The sequence below is a fragment of the Leopardus geoffroyi genome, chromosome C1 (genome assembly GCF_018350155.1).
Source record: "Leopardus geoffroyi isolate Oge1 chromosome C1, O.geoffroyi_Oge1_pat1.0, whole genome shotgun sequence".
Taxonomy (NCBI): Eukaryota; Metazoa; Chordata; class Mammalia; order Carnivora; family Felidae; genus Leopardus; species Leopardus geoffroyi.
Genome location: NC_059328.1, coordinates 50,766,616 through 50,791,720, shown reverse-complemented (window position 1 = coordinate 50,791,720; position 25,105 = coordinate 50,766,616). Strand labels below are relative to the sequence as shown.

Sequence of the window (25,105 nt, the reverse complement as noted above, 5' to 3'; positions counted from 1 at the left end):
CTACCGACTAGACATATTCTGTGCAATTTCTGGAAAACTCACTGTGGGGATTCTTGAGGGTTCTACTGTGGTTTATGAAGCCAGACAGCAGCAACTTTAAGTTGGTGAGATAGAGATTAAGAAAATTATCAGGGGTGAGAGATCACTCTGAGGACACTAAGCACACATGTATTTTTAATCTGGAGAAACCGATTTTTAAAATGACACTTCCTAAAATAAAAGGAACAGGAGCAAATTGTTCCAGAGAGTCTGAAGAAAAGCAAGTAGGGTCCACCAATGTTCAGGATCATTCCTATAGCTGCCTTGTCAATACAAGTTTGAGAAGTAGTATTAAAAAGATGACCTTCAGACAAATGAAACCAGTTCCAACTATAAGATAAAAAGAAACAATCAGGACAGTTGTCACTACAGGGAATCTGTGACGCATCCTTTTAAGGGCTATAACATTTCCTCCAAATCAAAATCACAAACTTGGATACTAAATAGCACAAGACTCCAACACTGAGATCTTCAGAAATTGTATTTTAGGCGGAAGAAAAGTTCTTGCTCAATTATTTTCACAGCATTGCCAAGGATAAGGTCTGCTAGCTTAAATCAGGTATGCAGCATATATCCTGCTGTTGCAGTAGAAATAACCTAATTTGCGTGTGCACTGCTGAAAAGAAAAAGCCATAATGTGATGTCTAACTCTTCTGAGTTTACAGTTGTCTCCCTTAGGTAATAATGTTTAGGCAGGAAGATCCCCCTATTATGTCTAAAATATTCCACACCTTACTTGGATAAAAAGCTCTGTTAAATTAATTTTCTAGAAATCAAGCAAAAACATAGACATAGAGTACCCTATTGTATGAGATTATATTACTATTGTAGCAATGATTTCAAGAACTATGTGTTAACAGGGAAGTCCCTGATAATACTTCCAAGTGCTGAGCCCCCACCCCTAATGAATGTGAACTTGTAGGTTTAGACGAATGGGACTTCGATCACAATTAGCAAGTATTATTTACGATGCTAGTTTACAATTTAGAAAAAGCAGCCTTTTGTTTACTACTAGGATTCCTTAACGATATTCTACTTTCATCTCTAACAAAATGCTGAATGGTCAGTTTTTAAAAATTAATCAGAATAACCTTGTTCTAATGTAAATCATCTTCCTTTTTGATTATGGTGAAGTCACAAATAACAACAACAATAATAAGTGTCCAGGAGATCTACTTCTCAATTACGAGTCTGAAAGGAGAGGCTACTACACGAACACAGTGTTAAGAATTTTGGCACCAAAACTCACTAGTATATCCTTGACAGTCTGATAAACTGCTCTACTTTTCAATAACATTACCAGGAAAATTCCAGCTACAATACACAGGAAAGGAAATTTTTAGAGGTTTCTTTCTAACATACAATTGCCTTGCACATGCATATGTACCCTCACTCTCTCACTAAAGATAAATGCCTTAGCTTACTATTGTTCAAACCTTTAAAACAACATTCTGCACCAACACTAAAACAGCTTAAGACTGCATTCCACAAGAGCCACAGATCACAGAGGCACAGATATCTTACCTGGGAAACCCCCTTGGACCATTGCTGTACCAGTGTTCCCTTCAGGGTATCTGCATTCCTGATAAACATTCAGTGCTGGAAGCAGCTGAAATCCTCACCAGACTCTGTCCTCTCTCTTCTGTCGACCTTGGGCCTATTTTTTCTCCCCCTCAGGTTTTATTCTCCTTTAGGGCAAGTTGTCAGTCTATTTCTATCATGAGAAGCAATCAATTAAGCTAATTTCAAGCGACCACTCAAGCTACCAGTCACATCTGTCAGTAGGTAGAAGCTGCCTGGAAAAGTATGCCGGGAGAAGCAAAATCCCTGGTTTCCCACATCTGACCCTCAGATGCTTCACACTGCCGATTGTGGCACTCAGTTACCCTGCTCACATCGGGATGATTGCTCTGTTCCAGAGCAGGAGGCAATATAAACACGACCGTTTATTTTGTGGCCAGCTTCAATTAATATCACTTTAATGACCCCGTTTCCCTGCTGAGAAATAGTGCAGTGCATTAGTTGCATCTTTCGAATGCAGATTAAAAGGAAACTGTGGTGGATTTTAGCCCATCTGAAGTGAATGAAACAGTCATCAACTTACTCTCTCCTTCTTGCTCACATCACTGAATCATTTTTATAACAAAGAAACTGGTGAACCGTACTGAACATGTGGTATCCCTAGCGAGATTCATTTGTGTCTCAGTAATGTTTTAAATGTGCAGTAAAGATTCTGTTTAAGCAGTCAGGTCTTAAAGTTACCTTTCAGGGGTAAATGTATCAAAAATGTATCAAAAAAATAGAAGCTTCAGAAAAATCATTAGAAAAATGGTTGTAGTTTCTTAAACTTTTTTTTTTTTTTTAAATGCTTCATTGCGTCCCCTCCTCCTTCCCATCCCCAGCACACCAGGACAGAATCAAGTAACTGCAATTACTTCATGATTATCTATTAAGTACTATAGGGTTCTCTAACCTTTCTTTGTAAACTGTAGAATACCTGATCACCTCTCATGTGGATGAATAATATTAAAATTCAGAACACCTGAACATAATTTAAATGCTTCTCAAAAGATCTTAAACAATATAATTTTTTATTTATAATTACAATAAATGCATCTCAATTCTATCAAGGGCTGGAGCTTTGGGAGTTTTCAGAACAAAAAATCCACTAAAATAGAAAGCGACGTTCACCAGTCTCCATCATAGGACCGGAATAAGAATTCTACTTATTTCACTTAATTAGAAAGATAAAGCGTTCAGAAAAGGATGATTAACTACAGGAAATGAGAAAAAGAATTTACATAAAACTAAAAAGTTAAAACTTGGCCTTTATTTCTTAATCTTTCCTATTTTGCATCAAAACCAAGAAACAAAACAAAGGAGGGAGCAAATAAGTCCACAGATCTAATAAAAAGAACACGTAAATACTGCTAGAAGCCACTAATGAATGCTGTTTGCCTATTTGAAGTGATCATTCTTAACATTCCTTAAATCCCAGATAATAATTGCTGTTGATTGTAGTGACATCTATTGGCAAGGTAGAGATCAACTACAGAGTCCACAACAATACCCCCCCCCAAAAAAAAAAAAAAAAAAGCAAAACAAAAATTTAAACTAAAATCCACTAGTTGCTCAATAAGTCTCTGGTGACCATGAGTCTACTTCATGTTAAAAATTGGCAATGGCGTGAACAGGAAAGCACCAGAAGGGAAAGTTTAAATATGGCCCTGAACATCAAATGAGACCTACATTCTATTCTTGACCTCACAATAACTAATTTTGTGACTCTGGGCAAATTAATTACTCTGGGGTAGGGGGTGTCTTACGATTCTTAACTGTAAAATTAGACCAGATGAATTTTAGGGTTCTCAAATCCCAGCACCGTCAAGGAAGACATGAACACACTTTAATTCTATTCTTCAAAGTAATTTGCTATTTGATTGCCCTCCTCCTTTAACATAGATCTTTTCATAGTAAGTTTTCATTATCCTTTACAAATGATATTCGTTTAAAAAAAATTTATTTAGATATAATTGACTTTATCACATTATATTAGTTTTAGGTATACAACAATGATGTGATTTATATATATATTGCAAGGTGACCATAACAATAAATCTAGTTAACATCTATCATCATACATTGTTACATTTTCTTGTGATAAAAACTTTAAAGATCTACTCTTAGCAACTTTCAAATATACCATACAGCATTGTTAACTATAGTCACCACACTGTACATTACCTCCCTAGGACTCACTTTTTTTTTTTTTTAATTTTTTTTTTCAACGTTTATTTATTTTTGGGACAGAGAGAGACAGAGCATGAACAGGGGAGGGGCAGAGAGAGAGGGAGACACAGAATCAGAAACAGGCTCCAGGCTCTGAGCCATCAGCCCAGAGCCCGACGCGGGGCTTGAACTCACGGACCGCAAGATCGTGACCTGGCTGAAGTCGGACGCTTAACCGACTGCGCCACCCAGGCGCCCCAGGACTCACTTATTTTATAGCTGGAAGCTTGTATTTTTTATTTATTTTATTTATTTTTTTTATATTTTATTATTTTATTATTTTTTTATTTTTTCAATATATGAAGTTTATTGTCAAATTGGTTTCCATTCAACACCCAGTGCTCACCCCAAAAGGTGCCCTCCTCAATACCCATCACCCACCCCCCATCAACCCTCAGTTTGTTCAGTGTTTTTAACAGTCTCTTATGCTTTGGCTCTCTCTCCCACTCTGACCTCTTTTTTTTTTTTTCCTTCCCCTCCCCCATGGGTTTCTGTTAAGTTTCTCAGGATCCACATAAGAGTGAAACCGTATGGTATCTGTCTTTCTCTGTATGGCTTATTTCACTTAGCATAACACTCCAGTTCCATCCATGTTGCTACAAAGGGCCATATTTCATTTTTTCTCATTGCCACGTAGTACTCCATTGTGTATATAAACCACAATTTCTTTATCCATTCATCAGTTGATGGACATTAAGCTCTTTCCATAATTTGGCTATTGTTGAGAGTGCTGCTATAAACATTGGGGTACAAGTGCCCCTATACATCAGTACTCCTGTATCCCTTGGGTCAATTCCTAGCAGTGCTATTGCTGGGTCATAGGGTAGGTCTATTTTTAATTTTTTGAGGAACCTCCACACTGTTTTCCAGAGTGGCTGCACCAATTTGCATTCCCACCAACAGTGCAAGAGGGTTCCCATTTCTCCACATCCTCTCCAGCATCTATAGTCTCCTGATTTGTTCATTTTGGCCACTCTGATTGGCGTGAGGTGATATCTGAGTGTGGTTTTGATTTGTATTTCCCTGATGAGGAGCGACGTTGAGCATCTTTTCATGTGCCTGTTGGCTATCTGGATATCTTCTTTAGAGAAGTGTCTATTCATGTTTTCTGCCCATTTCTTCACTGGGTTATTTGTTTTTCGGGTATGGAGTTTGGTGAGCTCTTCATAGATTTTGGATACTAGCCCTTTGTCTGACATGTCATTTGCAAATATCTTTTCCCATTCCGTTGGTTGCCTTTTAGTTTTGTTGGTTGTTTCCTTTGCTGTGCAGAAGCTTTTTATCTTCATAAGGTCCCAGTTCATTTTTGCTTTTAATTCCCTTGCCTTTGGGGATGTGTCAAGTAAGAAATTGCTATGGCTGAGGTCAGAGAGGTCTTTTCCTGCTTTCTCCTCTAGGGTTTTGATGGTTTCCTGTCTCACATTCAGGTTCTTTATCCATTTTGAGTTTATTTTTGTGAATGGTGTGAGAAAGTGGTCTAGTTTCAATCTTCTGCATGTTGCTGTCCAGTTCTCCCAGCACCATTTGTTAAAGAGACTGTCTTTTTTCCATTGGATATTCTTTCCTGCTTTGTCAAAGATTAGTTGGCCATACGTTCGTGGGTCTAGTTCTGGGGTTTCTATTCTATTCCATTGGTCTATGTGTCTGTTTTTGTGCCATGTATTTTTTATTTTAAATTTTTTTTTAAGTTTATTTTTCTTTATTTTTGAGAGACAGAGATAGAGAGCAAGCAAGGGAGGAGCAAAGAGAGAAAGAGAGAGAGGGAGATAGAATCCCAACCAGGCTCCATGCTATCAGTGCAGAGCCTGATGTGGGGCTACAACTCTCGAACAACCAGATCATGACCTAAGCCGAAATTAACTCAGACACTTAACCCACTGAACCACCCAGGCATCCATTTTATTTTATTTTTTTAAGTAGGCTCCACACCCAGTGTGGAGCCCAACTCGGGGCTTGCGCTCTCAACCTTGAAATCAAGACCTGAGCTGAGACCAAGTCAGATGTTTAACTGAATGAGGCACCCAGGTGCCCTATGGAAGCTTGTGCTTTTACAATTTTAAACTCCTTCACCCACAAATGTGATTTTTCAATTTAAAATTATATTTGGGGCACCTGGATGGCTCAAATAAGTGTCTGACTTCAGCTCAGGTCATGATCTCGCGGTTCACGAGTTCGAGCCCTTCACTGGGCTCTGTGCTGTCAGTGCAGAGCCCACTTTGGATCCTCTGTCTCCCTTTCTCTCTGCCTCTCTCTTTCTCTCTCTCTCTCCCCCCCTCTCAAAAATAAATATTTAAAATTATATTTAACTTTGAAATAATTTTAACAGGTTTTATTTAATATAATACATTAAATTCACCCACTGCAAGCATATACTTCAATGATTTTCAGTCAACTTACAGATATGAGCAACTCTCACCACAATCCAGCTTTAGAGCATTTCCACTACCTCAACAAATTCGATGAAGCCCAATCCCAGCCCCAAATCTAGGCAATGAATGACCTGCTGTTTATAGTTATAATTTGTTTTTTATGGACATTCTATATAAAACTTTAAAAAAAAAATTTTTTTTTTAATGTTTATTTATTTTTGAGACAGAGAGAGACAGAGCTTGAATGGGGAAGGGTCAGAGAGAGAGGAGACACAGAATCTGAAACAGGCTCCAGGCTCCAAGTTGTCAGCACAGAGCCCGACGCGGGGCTCGAACTCATGGACTGCGAGATCATGACCTGAGCCGAAGTCGGACACGCAACCGACTGAGCCACCCAGGCGCCCCTGGACATTCTATATAAATGGAATCTTATAGTATATAGTCTTTTGCACTGGGTTTCCTTTACTTTGCATAATGGTATATATAAGTATTTTGCTCTTTTTAACTTTTTTTCTACTATATGGATATTCAACACTATGTTTCTCTACTAGTTGATGGATACTTGGCTATGTCCAATTTTGAACTATTATGGCTAACACTACAATTAATATACTTGTAGGAGTCTTGTGTGGACATAGGTTTTCATTTCTGTTGGATATATACCTAGAAGTAGAATTGCTAGATTGTATGGTAAACTTATATTTAACTTTTTAAGAAATGACCAAACTGTTTTCCAAAATGGTATATCATTTTACATTCCCACCAGCAGTGTATTAGGGTTCTAGTTGTAGAGTCCTTTTTTTTTTTTTTTTTAATTAAAATCTTGTGAAGGGGCACCTGTGTGTGGCTCAGACAGTTAAGCATCTGGCTTCGGCTCAGGTCATTATCTTGTGGTTGGTGAGTTCGAGCTCTGCATTGGGTTTCTGCTGACAGCTCAGAACCTGGAGCCTGCTTCAAATTTTGTGTCTCCCTCTTTCTACCCCTCTCTGCTTGTCTCTCTCTCTTTCTCAAAAATAAAAATAAATATTAAAAAAATTAAAATAATTCTTATGAATGTGTTGTGGTTTTAATTTGCATTTCTCTAATAATTAGTAATGTTGGGCATTTTTATGTGCTTCTTAGCCATCTATAGATCTTTGGTTGAAATGTCATTTCAGTTTTGTACATTTTTAAAAATTGCGTTGCTTGTTTTCTTATTGAGTTGTAAGACAAAATGGTTTTTCTCTTCCAAGCAAACATATTTTGTTATACAAAATTCAAGTGGATTAAGTAAAGTTGAAAGGACAAGATTTTTCTCAAAACTCCCCTCTCAAAGGAGTTAGTATACATGCTTTTGTACTTTTTTCAATTAAAAAATACTAGGGGTTCTGCAAAATTCAGCTTTGGCTGTAAAACTTTACTAAACTGCTATTAGGTACTGGCTTCAAGAAGGCCAAAGATCTGAAAGACACTCAGCATTCAGGCCCCTCTGAACCCATGCAGGATCAGTGATTCTGGGCATGGATTAACAATAGAAAATAAACTGTGTATAAATGGCAATAACTCAAACAAGGTTGCAATTTTGATTTACTGTTAATTCCTAGGTTAAAATTCTTGATGTAACTGAGACTGGAACATTTCTTTGTATGCCTGATATGTTCAAATTCTCTTGATTAATTGAAGTACAAATGTTCATCACTGTAAGAGTAACATACCACAGATAATTAAAGATGGGGGTGAAAGCTGCTAACATTTTGATTTAAAAATAAAAATTGTGGGGTATACCTGGGTGGCTCAGTTGATCAAGTGTCCAACTCTTGGTTTTGGCTCAGGTCATGATTTCAGATTGTTAGATCGAGCCCCACATCAGGCTCTGTGCTGACAGCACGGAGCCTGCTTGGGATTCTCTCTCCATGGCTCCCTAGTTTGTATGAGTATGCTCTCTCTCAAATAAATAAACTTTTTAATTAAAAAAAATTAAAAAAAAATTTAATGTTTATTTATTTTTGACAGAGAGAGAGAGAGAAACAGAGCATGAGCAGGGGAGGGGCAGAGAGAGAGGGAGACACAGAATCCGAAGCAGGCTCCAGGCTCTGCGCCCTCAGCAAAGAGCCCGACGCGGGGTTCAAACTCACAGACCGCGAGATCGTGATTTGAGCCGAAGTCGAAGTCGGATGCTCAACCGACTGAGCCACCCAGGCGCCCCTTAATTAAAAAATTTTTAAAGGTTGGGGCACCTGAGTGGCTCAGTCGGTAACAGTCCAACTTTGGCTCAGGTCACGATCTCACGGTCTGTGGGTTCCAGCCCCGCGTCGGGCTCTGTGCTCACAGCTCAGAGCCTGGATCCTGCTTCGGATTCTGTGTCTCCTCTCTCTGTCCCTCCCATGCTCATGCTCTGTCTCTCTCGGTCTCTCAATAATAAATAAACATTAAAAAATTTTTTCTTAAATAAAATTTTTAAAGGTTAAATAGGAAAATATATTAAAAATTAATGTTAATATTAAAAGAATTAACTCTACAGAGAGCACTATAACTTTTGTGAATCAACAAATGTTTATAAATATTTAAATACTACAAGGCAGAATAAGAGAGATTAAGTCATGTTATAAGCTTTGTAGGACTATTTGGAAAACTATCACTCATACTAAACAAAGTAATCTTTAAAAGCTAGATTTTTAGTTTTTAAATTCCATTTGGGCCATGATTTTTTCTCAAAAAACTCTATTTTGCCCACATTGGAAGGAAAAAAATTACAAAATCATATACAAAACTTCTAGGATAATTCCATGTTTGGTCCAAAGAAAATACAGAAGAGAAAAATACTCAAGAAAAAGGAAGTATTCCAAAACGCTTTTCTCTTCCAGTGATCACAGATGAAAGTGGGAGAATAAGAGTGTCACATACAATGGTGATGAGGGTGATGAAGGAGCAGCCCATTTGTATAGAGTTCTTAATAAAGTATTGATCCCACACAATAATATTAAACTTAGAAGATTTAACTTACAGGGGAGCCTGGGTGGCTCAATCTGTTGAGTGTCCAACTCTTGGTTTTGGCTCAGGTCATGATCTCGTGGTTTTGTGAATTCAAGCCCCACGTTGGGCTCTGGGCTAACAGCCCGGGGCCTGCTTGGGATTCTCCCTCTCCCTCTGTCTCTGCCCCTCCCCCACTCATACTGTCTCTGTCTCTCTCAAAGTAAATGAATAAACCTAAAAGAAAAAACTTTACAAACATTAAAAAAATTAAACTATAGTAATTTTTAGGTAAAATTTTAATATGTACAAAGGCCAGAAATTTCATCCTGTATTGGCAATATTTGGCAAACACTGAAGAATGTTGTATTACTATTGATGATAATAAACAGTAGTAGCTCACATTTCTGGAATACTTCCTATGTGTCACTTCCTGTAGAAGGATGCTATATACATTAACTCTTCTAGTCTCTCAAAACAACCCAGTCAAAGGAGTACTATTATTATTTCCATCTTACAAATGAGGAATCCAAACTAAAAGGATGCAACCTGTTTCAAGTCTAATGTCTAGAAATGTTTAGGGTAAGTAACTTAAACAAGGGCATTTTATAAATTACATATAATATATACTGCTATAATTGCTATTTGTGAAAAATGTAGAACACATCTTTGTAGGTATATGTACATATACATATATTCACATGGGCCTTGAATTCTTTAAGCTATTATCACTGGAAGTTGAATTATTCAGTCAAAGAATATGCACATTTAAATTTTTTATACATGCTGCCAAATGGGTCTGCAGAAAGAGGTACATGAATTCATATTCCTGCCAACAGTATATAAGAACTCCTATTTCTTTTTCTACCCTTCCCCCACTTGCTCTCTATCTCCCTCAAAATAAGTAAACTTAAAAAAACCTTAGATTTTTTACAGTATTTTTATGTTTTCAGTGTTTAGAAGTAGACAGTATTCAGAATTAAATTGCAATTTTGATGAGAAATGGAGATCTCTACATTTTTCTCCCCAAATTATTATATACCCTATCATTTATCAAATAATCTATCCTATTTCTATTTCAAAAAATGTATTTTTTATGTTCTAAATTCTTGACATCTGGGTTTATTTCTAGACCATCTTCATTTGCAAATACTAAACGGATTTAATTACTGTAGTTTATTTATTTTATTTATTTGTTTTGAGAAAGAGTGAGAGCAGAGGAGGGGCAGAGAGAGAGGGAGACAGAGGATCCCAAGCGGGCTCTGGGCTGACAGCAGCGAGCCTGGTGTGGGGCTCCAACTCACAAACTGTGAGATCATGACTTGAACCAAAGTCGGACACTCAACTGACTGAGCCACCCAAGTGCCCCTAATTACTGTAGTTTGAGCAAGGTTTCTAATCAGGAGTGCTCCCAGAACTTTGAGCAGAATAATTCTCCATTGTAGAGGACTATTCCATAAAATGCAGTGCTCTTGGCATCCTCATAAATGACAGTAAAACCCCCCATCCTGTGGACCAGGGGACACTGAGCAATGTGTGGAGACATCTGTGGCTGTCACCACAAGTTTGTGGGAGAGAGAGCTCCTGGCATCAAGTGGGTAGAGACCAGAGATGCTGTTAAACATCTCACAATGCGGAAAACAGCCTTCTTCCCCACCCAACAAAGGATTATCTGGTCAAAATGCCAAGAGTTGGTCAAAATGCCAAGAGTGCCAAGGTTGAGAAAAGCTGATTTAGACAAGCAAAAACACTCTCACTCATTTCTGAAAGTTCCAGATTCAGTTTGAAAACTACCAATTTAGAATATATTCAGATACAAGGGACACTTTCCAAAACTGTGTAGTGTTTCATTTCCAAATCAATTTTCAATCAAATCCTCATATTTAAAAAAAAAAAAGGAGGGGCTATATATATATTTAGGAATTGGATTCAAATTATCTTAAAGACTAATTTAAAAATAATTGAAATCTTTAATATACTTCCTCTTCCAATCTGGAAAGGAACATGTCTCTAATTTTCCCCTGAATCTTCTTTAATAAAATTCCAGTTTTCTTTAAAAAAAGAAACTATAGAGGTTGTCAACCTGTGGTCCATGAATTCTTAAATGGGCTTCAGGACTTTCACTAAACAGGCAAAATGATGCCTACTCAAAATGAGGTAGGGGTGTGTGTGTGTGTGTGTGTGTGTGTGTGTGTGTGTGTGTATGGGTGAGTGAGTGTGAGTGCAGGTATGTGTCTGAGGGTGTGTGTACAGGTGACAATGGTTTTGTGTATCCGCATACATTTTTTTGGGGGGGGGGGGAGAGTAGTTTTAGAGTTTTTGTCACAGTGCCAAAGAAGTAAATGACAAACTTATGGATCACTGCCATGAGTTTCACATTTCTAATTGTATTATTCCTAGATATTTTCTAGTTTTTCTGTTATCACTATTAGAATATTTTTACAAAGGGGTGCCTGGGTAGCTCAGTGCATTAAGCATCTAATTCCAGCTCAGGTCATGACCTTGTGGTCTGTGAGTTCGAGCCCTGCATAGGGCTCTGTGCTGACAGCTCAGAGCCTGGAGCCTGCTTCGGATTCTGTGTCTCCCTCTCTCTCTGCCCCTCCCCCTCTCATGCTCTCTCTCTCTCTCTCTCTCTCTCTCTCAAAAATAAGTAAACATTAACAAAAGGGGGGAGAGAAAATTTTTATATTTTTAAATAGATGAAACTGATTAGCCAATATTTTCATATGTGCAACTCATATATAGCCTTACTTACTGTTGCCAAAAAGTTTTTTAAGGTTTTGAATTTTTAAGATTGACTACTATACCATCTGTGAATAATAATTTGTTCTCTAAATTTTTTTTTTTTTTTTTTTTTTTTTTTTTTTTGCGCGGGGCAGAGGAGGTGAGATTTAATGCACTGCTAGATTTGAGGACAGTAACATATCTTTGTCTTCTTCCAAATTTAGATGCAGATTTCAATTTTTGGTAAAAGGAAGGAGGGTTTGGGGCAGGTTCCCCAACCCAATCCATGGGAACACATGCAGAGTATCTACAAAATCTTTTTTAAAATTAGAATATATATGTGTGTATATTTTATATATGGATGTAAAGAATTTCTGAATAACTATGGGAGTGACTGCTAATGAGTAGGAATATTGTGGGGGATGGGTGATTAAAATGTTCTAACTGTTCTAAAACTGACAGTAGTGATGGTTGAAGAACTCTGTAAATATGTTAAAAGCCATTGAACTACATGCCTTAAGTAGATGAGTTATATAGTAATGTGGGTTATATCTCAATGAAGCTCTATTTTCTTTTTTTTTTTCTTTTCTGATTTTATTTAAGAAATCTCTATACCCAACCTGTGGCTCATACTCATGACCTCAAGGTCAAGAGTTGCATGCTCCTTCAACTGAGCCAGCCAGGTGCCCTAAAGCTGTAATTTTCTAAAAAGGCATCCCCTCTAAACATTAAAAAAAATTTTTTTTAATGTTTATTTATTTCTGAGAGAGAGAGAGAGAGAGAGAGTCAGAGTATGAACTGGGGAGGGGCAGAGAGAGAGAGAGAGGGAGACAAGGAATCCGAAACAGGCTCCAGACTCTGAGCTGTCAGCACAGAGCCCAATGCGGGGCTTGAACTCACGAATCATGAGATCATGACCTGAGCCGAAGTTGGACGCTTAACTGACTGAGCCACCCAGGCGCCCCTGGCATCCCCTCTAAACTTTAACCAAAATAAATTCTTTTTACCAAATATTATATTAGAACATATAATTTCATGAGGGTGGGGAAGGAATCAGAGCAAAAGAAAAAAAAATTGAGAGGGAAAAACAAAGCACCTAAGGAGAGTATGCTATTCTGAAATTAAAGTATTAAAAAAAAGGCTTTAAGAGGCCTTCAGCATGCAGTTCCATTCATCTCTGCTATACCATTTAAAAGTCAAGTGTCAGAGAAGTCAATTATATTCTGAGTTTCTAGAACCTAATATACATCAAGAAACATGTCTATTGTATGATTCTCATTGCTTCTCTATGATCATGCTCTTATAGGTTACAAAAAGTCATTCCAAAACCTTCTGCTCCTTGATGTTTAAAAATGTAGTTTAAATAATGAATACCAACAGGTTAGAAAGACCGGATATAAAAGTGTTTAATGTCTGGGATCAAAAGTGGGACTTTTTCGAGATAGTGGCTTCTCTCTGTGGGGATCACTCCTTTTAGATAAGGTGAGGGGTGGCATATTGGCAAAGAGAAGGCAAGTTGCTCTGGACAGAAGGCTCTGAAACTAGATGGATGGCACAGCTCAGTAGAAAGGCTATCTCTAAAGCACTATGAGCGGACCTGGATTTTCATCACACCCCCAACATCACTATCCAAGTTACACACCCTCTGTCATTAATTTGTCCCAAATATGGAGTTTCTATAATGTGCCAGGCCCAAACAGAGAGGATCACTCGACTCATGGAACTTGAAGGGAAAGACAAACTAATAATCACATAAATAATCACATTTCGTTGTGTTATAAAAAAAAAATGCAAGAATATATATTAGAATGAGGAATGAGGCAAGGTTTTCCAAAGAAGGTGAGATTAAGCTGAAATCAGCCCAAAGCCAAGATATCCTTTTAGAGCTCTTCTGTAAATCAAAAGAGAAAGCATTTAAAGAATTGGGGAAATGTATGACACATAGTAGGTACTCAGTAAATTGTGACTACAACTATATAGCCACTAAAATTGTGGCAATAAAAATGCAAAGGAAGCTACAAATGTGGGAGAAATTGGTAATGAAGATTAATTGAGGAAAAGAGACCACAAACAGAAGTGAAGCTTCAGTCTGGAGTAAGGGCTTTATGAAAAATTGAGAATATAAGGAAAAAGGTCAGCCTTCAGGAAGAAAATACATTTTGTTTTGCACAAAAGATTTAGAATGCTAGAAGAAAAAAAGACATCATATCTTTCTGGCAGCCAACTGAAAACATGTCAGGATGTGAAAGAGGATGGCTAAAAATGAAGATTTGAAAGTCACCACGTGATAGTCAACTGAGTGACACTTCATGCCCTCAGTGATCTTAAACCTTTGTCGAGACAATCTAGTTTTTAATTTAGGTATTAAAGACAATTACCATAAAGTTAAGTCGGAAGTTCTCTACATTGGCAACTTCCCTTGGATAAATCCTGTAGGTGTGATAATGGCAGTTTTCAATAGCTAAGCATTTATGTGGATACTGTTTCTTAATTCATAATTGTTTCATAATCCTTAATTAAAATTTCAGCACTTTTTGGGGTGCCTGGGTGGCTCAGTTGGTTAAGCGTCCGACTTCGACTCAGGTCATGATGTCACGGTTCATGAGTTCGAGCGCCATGTCGGGCTCTGTGCTGACAGCTCAGAGCCTGGAGCCTCCTTTGGATTCTGTGTCTCCCCCTCTCTCTGCCTCTCCCCTGCTTGTGCTCTGTCTCTGTCTCTGTCTCTCTCAAAAATAAACGTTAAAAAAAATAATTAAAAAAAATTTTCAGCACTTTTCATTCAATGGATGGTTAGAAGCCTTCCTATAATTAGATACCAGAATGTCATGAATTATGCTCAACTATGTAAGATAAAGGATCTATAATATAAAGAGCTATTATGTACCATACTAACTATATTAGTTGTCACATCTAATTCTCACAACAATCTGTACAGTATTTTATCAAGTATTCTTTTTCTTCTTAAAAATTTTATGTTGTTAAGTTCAATGGTTACTTCCATGATTCTAACCTCCGTAAACTCTCAGCATCATTTCCATATTTGGCTACTGAAGTTCAGGGACAGAGGCCTTCTTGAAACATATTCTTCTCTTAAACTGCCTAACTCTACAATCTTCTGGAAATGCTAGTGTGCTAGGATGCTCCTTTGCTGGCTCATGAGGCCCATGCTGGGTTAGCTTCCTGTTGTTGTCTATACATCAATCCTAAGTAAACTCACCAGCTCCCATGACTTAAAATACTACCTAGATCAATAGTTTTCAGAATATGGTCCCTGGATGAGGAGTATCAGCATCACTTGGGAAATAATTAGGAATGCAAATTATCAAGTCCTCCCAGATGTAAGGAATCAGAAATTGGGAGGGGGCCCACAGCTAGTGCTTTTTTTTTTTTTTTTTTTTTTAACATTTATTTATTTTTGAGACAGAGAGAGACAGAGCATGAACGGGGGAGGGTCAGAGAGAGAGGGAGACACAGAATCTGAAACAGGCTCCAGGCTCTGAGCTGTCAGCACAGAGCCCGACGCGGGGCTCGAACTCACGGACCGTGAGATCATGACCTGAGCCGAAGTCGGGCGCTCAACCGACTGAGCCACCCAGGCACCCCACCAGCAGCTAGTGCTTTTAACAAGCTCTTTAGATGCTTCTGATGCACTCTGAAGTTTGAAAGCCAGACTTCTAGATTAGTGTTTTCCATACTACAGGTTGCAACTTATTAAACCGTCAAGAAATAAACTGAGTTGCAAACAGCATTTTAAAAAATGAAATAGAGGGGTGCCTGGGTGGCTCAGTAGGTTAAGCGACAGACACTTGATTATAGCTCAGGTCATGATCTCACGGTTCCTGAGTTTGAGCCTCACATCAGGCTCTGGGCTGACAGTACAGAGCCTGCTTGGGATTCTCTCTCTCTCTCCCTCTTTATCCGCCCCTCCCCTGCTCATGCTCCCTCTCTCTCTCTAAATAGATAAACTTAAAAAAAAAAAGAAAAATAATAAAGTTCTTCATATGTTATAAAGGTAAGTAATATTTTGTGAAACTTTTATTTCAATTATATATGCACGTAAGTGTGTGTGTGTGTGTGCACGCGCACATCTATACCCGATTGTTAAGTAAGATATAGATTACCATGGATTACAGTCTGATTAAAACTCAGATCTATAGGATTATATGAGCTCTTTGTATGTCTGGCTCCTTCTTGTCACTTTGGTCTTATCTTGGCCGTTGTTTCCTATTCTACTTAATGTTGACTCCTGCAAAGCATTTATTCTCACTACTTTGTTTTATTTTAGTTATTCAGACTATTTATCAATATTTAATCTATCTCATTGTTTATAATCTTTCTCTCCTACTAGAATAAAAGCTAATGAGAGAGATCTTGTTCTCTCTGTCATGTTCCCAACACCTAGAACAATCTCTGGCCACCTATAATATCCACTCAAAAATGAAGTTTATAAAGAAGTAATTATCAAAGATCACCTAAGTTAGATTGTAACTACACTTTAAAATCCTATGTGTCTCATGTCTGTGACCTAATACAATCACCACTTCCTAGTGGGCCTAAGGCTTGGATTCCAGCCATCCACTTCATAGTCCTGGACCATGGGAAAGTCAGAAAATCATACTTTCACAACTGTTAAAAAGAAATGCTTAGATTTGGGACAGTAAGAATCTGATAAAACAGTGAACCAATCTACTTTTAGTTTTGGATGGATGTGCAGAGTAGTCATTTAATAAGAGTTAAGGAACAAAGAAAAAAGCCATGGGATCCACTTCACAAAGAAATATAGGAAGCTAGAGGCTTTAGGCTCACCTACATTTAAAATGTGAACCATCTAATACCCCATATGGTTCAAACCCTTCTGAAGAAAGGGAAAAGTATGCTGGGAAAATAAAATTAGGGAGCAAAACAAATGGAAAGTCATATTCACAGGCTAAATATATTTGCTGGAGAATCTGTGAAATGTTACAGTTGGATGACTTAAGAATTAGAAGTTTTTTCTGCATTCAGTGTAAAATGGCGTTTCCTGAACCCCACTAATATGTGAATGTGTTTGTGCACATGTATGAAAACACATGTATGCCAACTTGGAACTTTGGGGAGGGTGCTACTGTCTTATGGCATCAAAGCCATATTTACTGGATAATCTTAACCACTTTGTACCTACTTCTGCTATACTAAATGAGATTTAAGTAACAGGAAGTATAGATGATAATACAGGCTCTGGAATCAGAGTCTGGGTTCAAATTCCATTTCCGCTACTTACTAGCTGTGTAACTTTGGAACACATTCCTTAATTTTTCTGAGCCTCAGTTTCTTTATTTGTATAATTAGAGACCTCACAGGTTAGTTGTTAGACGTTAACTGAGTTAATAATAGATAAAGGCCTGATGTATGGACACCAGATTGCTCACTTGATATCACATCCTTATTCTAAGCTCTTTTTTTTTTTTTTTTCAACGTTTATTTATTTTTGGGACAGAGAGAGAGACAGAGCATGAACGGGGGAGGGGCAGAGAGAGAGAGGAAGACACAGAATCGGAAACAGGCTCCAGGCTCTGAGCCATCAGCCCAGAGCCGGACGCGGGGCTCGAACTCACGGACCGCGAGATCGTGACCTGGCTGAAGTCGGACGCTTAACCGACTGCGCCACCCAGGCGCCCCTATTCTAAGCTCTTTATTTTTTTTTTTTTTAAATTTTTTTTTTTTTTTCAACGTTTATTTATTTTTGGGACAGAGAGAGACAGAGCATGAACGGGGGAGGGGCAGAGAGAGAGGGAGACACAGAATCCGAAACAGGCTCCAGGCTCTGAGCCATCAGCCCAGAGCCCGACGCGGGGCTCGAACTCACAGACCGCGAGATCGTGACCTGGCTGAAGTCGGACGCTTAACCGACTGCGCCACCCAGGCGCCCCTATTCTAAGCTCTTTAAATGCTTTTCTCCTCAGGTTATAACTACGCTGTGAGGAAGGTTATCATAAGACATCCCTTCCCCCACTTACAGATGAGCAAGTGTGAGCCATGAAGGAGTTAATTCACTTGTCCCTGAATTCACAAATAGAACTAGGATTAGAACATTGTCTTTATCACATGCCCAAACCAGATTTCCTAACTATGCAAATATGGGCATTCAAGCATCCTGGAAATTATGAATAACCAACAAGTATCTCCACTCTGCTGCAGCTGTCCTAACACCTATATCAGAACAAGGGATTATGGTACACATGTGCATACACATATCAATCATATCCATCAGTGTAACTCTCCAGAAGAGGTTGAGAAACACTACAGCACACTTGTCATATTTTGTTCCAATGCCTTTGTACACTCCCTTCCAAGTTGGTGACCCCAGTAAAACTATATATTTCATAACAGACTCAATACCGTTAGTAAAAAGCAGTTGGCTTTTAACAAAGATTTGTGGAATAAATGAAGAAAATGCTGCATGAGAAAGGGCTCTTTAAAACCACAAAGTGCAAATCAAGTTTTTATAAAGCCAACTAAATGATTATAAACATATCTATTTATATTTTAATTCACATACTTATTACAGTATTTGGGAAAATACTGTTATAAAATCAACTTAACAATAATTATTAGTAAGAGCTATAATACTTGTTGAAATTTCACTGTTTGGCAAGCCAAAGGCTTTACCACCTTATTTTAATCTTCACCCCCAACCCTGGGAAGTAAGAACCATGATTTTTATACAAGAGGGCATGCTGAAGGTCATCCACTAAGAAGTCCTGCAGTCAGAATTTTAACTCTTTCGATTTCTCTATCAAACTCCTTTTTTAAATCGTGGAAGGAACAAGGTTATTTTTAAAATAACATATATAAATACGTATTTCACAAACCATAAAATTCACCCATTTAAATACATAATCCTGTGGGTTTTACTAAATTCACAAAATGTGCAACCATCATCACAATCTAATTTTAGGGTATTTTCATCACCCTCCCCAAAGGAAATTCCATGTACAATAGCAATCAGATCTAACTGTATATACTTTACATGCATAAAAGAAATGCAAATTCTTTTAAATAAAGCCTCCATTAAATACATGTATGAATGTATATTTGATACAGCTAATGCAAAGAAAATCATGAAAGGAATTCTAAAGGAGAATATGACTCCAGCCTTCTGTAATTTTGCATTAGCAACATCACCATCGGTTTGAATACAGAAAGTCATCAAGAGCTGGCATCCACATCCAACTCTGCTTATTGTGGGTCAAAGTGCAAGTTAAAGGACTTCTTAGCATTTTTCCGTTCATAACCAAATAGTAACAGTAGGAGGAAATGTAGATAAAATTCTGTATAACCCGTTGCCTTTGACATTCACTCTACTATTAGTATTAAAGGAGGGAAGTTTAGTAAATTAAGTGAAAAATTAAGGAGATGTAAATTTTCTTTTTCAGCATGATATGCTAATACACATTTTCTAAGAACCCACAGAATGGCATTGATAATTGACAACCATCATGAAAGCACAATTTAACAAATTCTGCATTCACTGCAAAGAATGAAAAGGAACTCACTGTCGGTAAAGGCATATTCTTCATTTTCGTCACTGTCATCAGACGGAGCTTTATAAGGAGGTGGAAGTTTCATTGGAGGTGGAGCGGTTCCTGGTCTCTGAAAATGCAAAATTTGAGAGAAAGGTTAATTGCCTTTGCACAGTCCTGTCCTCAGTGACAAACAGGATAAGAAGATAATCTAAATATTTTGACTGTATCCAATTTCAGTCACATAAGAAGGGCTGTGAAACAAATACAATTTGTCTTCTTATATTTATGTTATTATGTAAGTGACCCTGTGATATAAACATACTACTATAGAAAAATAGGAATTCAAAAGCAACATTTAAGACGGTTGACCTGCCCAGAAGAATACATTCCTTTCCCCAGTGAGAATGCCAATTATATATATTTTATTTACACTGTTATTAACCAAATAATTCAAATGAAAGACATTTCAAAATCAATGTAAAAACTATCCACTATATTAATTCTATAACTATTTAAAATGTTTACTCAATTGCAGAAGACACAGATTTCATTCTTATATAGTTGAAATGAAATACCAAGATTTTCTAACTGTAAAAATATTCATCTGTAATTTGCAGATAGTCAACATACACATTTTAAGGTTTTAAAAAACAAATCTTTATGATGAATATTTTTTTGTATTTCTGTAGACGTATTCTTTAAATTTAGCCACCAAATGATACAGCACATAAATATCTGCCTCAGACTTAAAGTAGAACAAAACTCTACGGTCAGATTACCTTCACAGAATGTAGACATTTTCTTGAATGCTGGGAAAAATAAAACATGCTAAAGTTTACGGAGAGATCCAAGCTGCTAAAAAGAATAGGAGCTGATAGATCCAAGCACTCCACAAATATCAAAATAACTGGATTAAGATTTGTTTGCTACAGGGTTTCAATAGAGTACATTCAATTATGCTTTATATGACAAAACCACTAATGGCAGGATACAATCCAGTAAATGTCCATTACAGAAAGCAGGCCTGTAATAAATTCCTCCAAAGCAGAAAACATTACCTGAGATCCACAAAGAAAAACACACACCCAAATTTATTTAAGATTAAGCAACAAAAGAATACAGAAGTGTGATCATGCTACGTCTTTATTCTTGCTTGAAAAAACTTAAAAGTGGGTTAACTGAAGAGTCAAGAAGGTGCATGTATTCCCTCAGTAAACCTTTTCCTCTGAACCAGATCATTCCAGGTCAAAGACAATACTTGGGACAAGGACAGACAGCTTTTAATATTAAGAGATATGAACTCTTTAATGCCATTTAAAAAACATATTTAAGAGGAAACTGTTACACCACTGATTTTATTAAAATTAACTTCTACCAACACTTTTTAAATTTATTTTTTAAATTTACATCCAAGTTAGTTAGCATATAGTGCAACAATGATTTCAGGAGTAGATTCCTTAATGCCCCCTTACCATTTAGCTCCCCCCCGACCCCCCGTCCCACAACTCCTCCACTAACATTCTGTTTGTTCTCCATATTTAAGAGTCTCTTATGTTTTGTCCATCCTCCCTGTTTTTGTATTATTTTTGCTTCCCTTCCCTTATGTTCACCTGTTTTCTATCTAAAAGTCCTCATGAGTGAAGTCCTATGATATGTCTTTCTCTGACTAATTTCGCTTAGCATAATACCCTCTAGTTCCATCCATGTAGTACCAACACTCAGAATATAGGATAAGCATGTCCTGGTCACCCTATCGTTTGATTGTGGGTTGCCAGATACCTGGGGCATATTTCTACTGCTCATAAGGGAAGGTTGTAGGGAGGGCCAGGCTCTCTTGGTGGCAATGAAGGATGGAGCAAGGGACATACAAGGAGGCCAGGTGAATATAATCTCCATGAGAGCAGAGAATAGTAGTGTGGTATCCTTAGCTTCAAGAACAGTGCCTGGTATAAAGCAGGCCTCCCAAACTATAGTCTGAATGAGCAAATAACTGCTTGCCAGTCATGCTGCTTAGGTCTAACATATTAACTTCTAGAAAAATGACAGTAATGGAAAAGGTTCTTGTCCAATAGCATTGCATAGTAATTTTGTCTGGTAGAGATGAAAATTATTTTAGTCCTGTAAAAAGGATAACTCCAAAGGTTATAGCTTTATTGCCCTGTCAAGATGTTAACCAGTTTTGTATCTAAATTTGAATCTTACTCATGCATTCTCTGAACAAGTAATAAATACTTCACTCTCTCCAATTCTCTCAGAACCGGGCTATCTTGGTGGTTCCCTCCTTAATGAGGTAAGTAAATAACTGGCCCCTGTACATATTACATAATTTCATAGGTCACTTGGGCTGTGAATTATTTCCCATTAGCAGGAGTAGTAAATGGAGTTTGGGTTTTACAGTCTGACAATTTAGTGGTATTTGAGGACTCATTATATATTGGTTCTACGGGGATCCATTCTCTAGGTTGAGAGACAATTGAAAATAGGTTGTTAGTCCTTATTTCCCTGTTGGTGTTTTTGTACAATAACAGGTCTGGAGTCCACTGGAAAGAATAGCTTTCTGACATGAAGACCAGTGGGTATGTACATTTCTATCTACATTTGTCCTATGGCTCAAGCTATAGGGTAGAGGCCGAAAAATCTCTGCGTATCTGAAAGTGAGAAAAGCCCCTACCTCTCATTGTGAGAAATATTTTCCTACCTTCAGAGGGTGCTAATAAATTAGAAAAAAAAAAAATCTCTTTCCGATTGGTTTATAGAGACTAATAAGCATTATTTAAATCTAATATTCCCAGTTTTCCAGAAAATAGTAAAACTAACCTCACATGACCTTAGATGTGTCAGCCTTTTAACTGAAAACCAAAATACCTTTCCATAGAAACCACGAACTCAGAGGCATTTTAATATAACAATTCAGAGTCACAAAATCAAAGTGATTTGGTGAATTTAGAAACAGATATACTTTCTCCCTAATATCCTTGATCTTACTGATGTGGAGTATAAAGCAAAGTAAGACTATAAAAACATTTACACCAATGTTGCATGATCCCCACATGTCTACATGCCACGTATGCATACATATAATATATAAAAGAATATCACAAATATTTACACATCGCAGAGTATTGTCAGCCAATTCTAAGACCTAGCACAATGTGGAGTATAGTGATAGAAAACTGTATCACCTGTTACTGTTAAGAATAATCAAAGAGCACATCTTGTAACACTCTAAGTGCCACCAGGAGGGTCACAAAAGATCATTCTGATCTTTGCAAAAACCTTCATGAGGTTCTCCTTAGCCCCAGACTCGAGCAAGTCCAGATTTCTCACTTGAAATAGATGTGAGTCTTAACATCAATCTTATGAAGGAATAATTTACATACAATAAAATGTACTCATGGGGTGCCTGGGTAGCTCAGTTGGTTAAGCTTTTGATTTTGGGTCAGGTCATGATCTTGCGGTCCCTAAGTTCAAGCCCTGTGTTGGGCTCTGTGCTGATAGCTCAGAGCCTGGAGCCTGCTTCAGATTCTGTGTCTCCCTCTCTCTCTGCCCCTCCCCCAGCTCATACTCTGTCTCATTCTCTCTCAAAAATAAATAAATGTTAAAAAAAATTTTTTTTTAATGTACTCAGTTTACGTACTTACTTGGTATAGATACATTTTTATAAGTTTAACATGACTGTATTTTTTTTAATGTTTATTTACTTTTGAGAGGGCCAGAGAGAGAGACAGAGACAGAGACAGAGACAGAGTGAGAGCAGGGGAAGGGCAGAGAGAGAGGGAGACACAGAATCTGAAGCAGGCTCCAGGCTCTGAGCTGTCAGCACAGAGCCCGACGCGGGGCTCAAACCCGCAAACCATGAGATCACGACCTGAGTTGAAGTCAGACACTCAACTGACTAAGCCTCCCAGACACCCCTAACATGACTGTATTTTTAAGGACTATTATGTTTGGTTGGACACAATATTTGCATTTGGGTAGTACATAAAAAGAAAATAAAGAGAACAACAGGAGACCACTTCTCTGTGAAAGAACATCTCCTACTTGTATCAGCGTCCATGACTCCTTGAGAAAAAGAGTATATGAAGTAACACTGAAGCAAGTTTTAGAAGGAAAATGCCAAGGAGTTACAAGCATATAGTGAGTATTAGTATGTCTATGAATCCTGATGGTCTGTCATTTCACACTCCGTGATGAAAAGCAGCCAAAATTTAGATTTCTAGCCTACACCTTTCCTAGTATTTGGTTTCAGGTGACATTTATTGTCTCTTTTAAGGTTGTAATTCTAGAGAATAAGCACTGCTTTTGTATTGAGGAAACAATGCATAAAAGGAATTTTATTTTACCTTATTTTATGAGAGAGTGTGAGCAGGGGAGAGGGGAAAAGGGAGGGAGGGAGGGAGAGGGGGAGGTAGAGAATTTCAAGCAGGTTCCACTCTTAGCATGGAGCCCAACGCAGGCCTCAATCCCATGGCTTAAGGACCATGATCTGAGCAGAAACCAAGAGTCGGATGCTCAAACAACTAAGCCACCCAGATGCCCCTAAAAGGAATTACTTCTAATGATGACAATTTTAAAGGAGATTTTTATTTTATTTTATTTTATTTTATTTTATTTTATTTTATTTTATTTTATTTTATTTTATGAAATTTATTGTCAAATTAGTTTCCATACAACACCCAGTGCTCATCCCAAAAGATGCCCTCTTCAATGCCCATCACCTACCTAAAGGAGACTTTTAAAGAGATAGTATAATTTGTAATCATCTGACCTCCCAACTTTGGGAAGTCTGTCTGCCTGTGCTCCCATAGTATCCCAGGCATGCTTTTTTCATCGTAATTGTACTTTTGGTTATTTCACTATGTGTCACATTCATCTGTGCACCTCTTAGAGTAAAGGTGCTTTGTTATTTTAGAATGTAGTATAGTGCTTAGCATGTAAACTATAATTTCAGATAAGAGACATGGTAAGGTACATCCTGTAACCACTGAAACATCATCCCGTAAGGGGAGATGCTGATACTGATCTGACTTCTCTCACTGCAACGTTAACTCAGTGGTTAGTCATTCTCTGAACCAAAGAACTCAGCTGGACAGAACTTCACTGACTTTTGGTACTGCCAAGCTCTAACTGGATTTTTTTTTTTTTTCTGAATGCAAATATCCTGGCTTTCTTTGAGACTCAATTTAGTTTAATGGTACAGGCCAAAGTTGGTAAGAATCATATATTTATCTCTCTCTTTCCTAGGATCTTATGTGGAATTATCCTGAATCACCTAACTACCTGTTCCCCAAACCAATTAAGTTAGTAACCAGTTTATTCATATGTGTGTGGTTATTATCTGTGTCCCCACAGACTAATCTCTTCCCTGCTTCCTTTATGATCTCATCTCCCTGGACTGCTCTGCACAGTAGTAATGGGCCACACTATGGGTTTCCAGCAGACATTTGAGAAATGCTCAGATCTTGGAACCAAGATACAAATTGACAAAATTCCAACAACAGAATAGACTAAATATTCTGAGAAAACCACCTTAACCACACAAAGATGACAGATAAAATTTCAAAAATGTGCTTTTGCAACATATGACTGAAGCCAGAAACGACCATAAATCCCAAATCAGAAGGTCAAGTGGTGCACAAGAAGGTGGCACTTGCCCAGAGGGCATGTGCCAATTCTTGGTGACGTAAAGCCAGAGATTTTTTATTTTGTTTTTATTCATTCAATAAGTAT

At 37.7% G+C, this 25,105-nt stretch overlaps 1 protein-coding gene across 5 annotated transcripts in view; it reads right to left on the bottom strand.

The window, feature by feature from the left end:
* PATJ (PATJ crumbs cell polarity complex component) overlaps positions 1-25,105 on the bottom strand; it is a 364,334-nt gene that overhangs the window by 182,546 nt on the left and 156,683 nt on the right. For all 5 annotated transcript variants that reach the window (XM_045477622.1, XM_045477623.1, XM_045477626.1 and 2 more), the window contains one exon: positions 19,406-19,502. In XM_045477622.1, the coding sequence (XP_045333578.1) occupies positions 19,406-19,502 (97 nt within the window). The remainder of the gene's footprint in view (positions 1-19,405; positions 19,503-25,105) is intronic.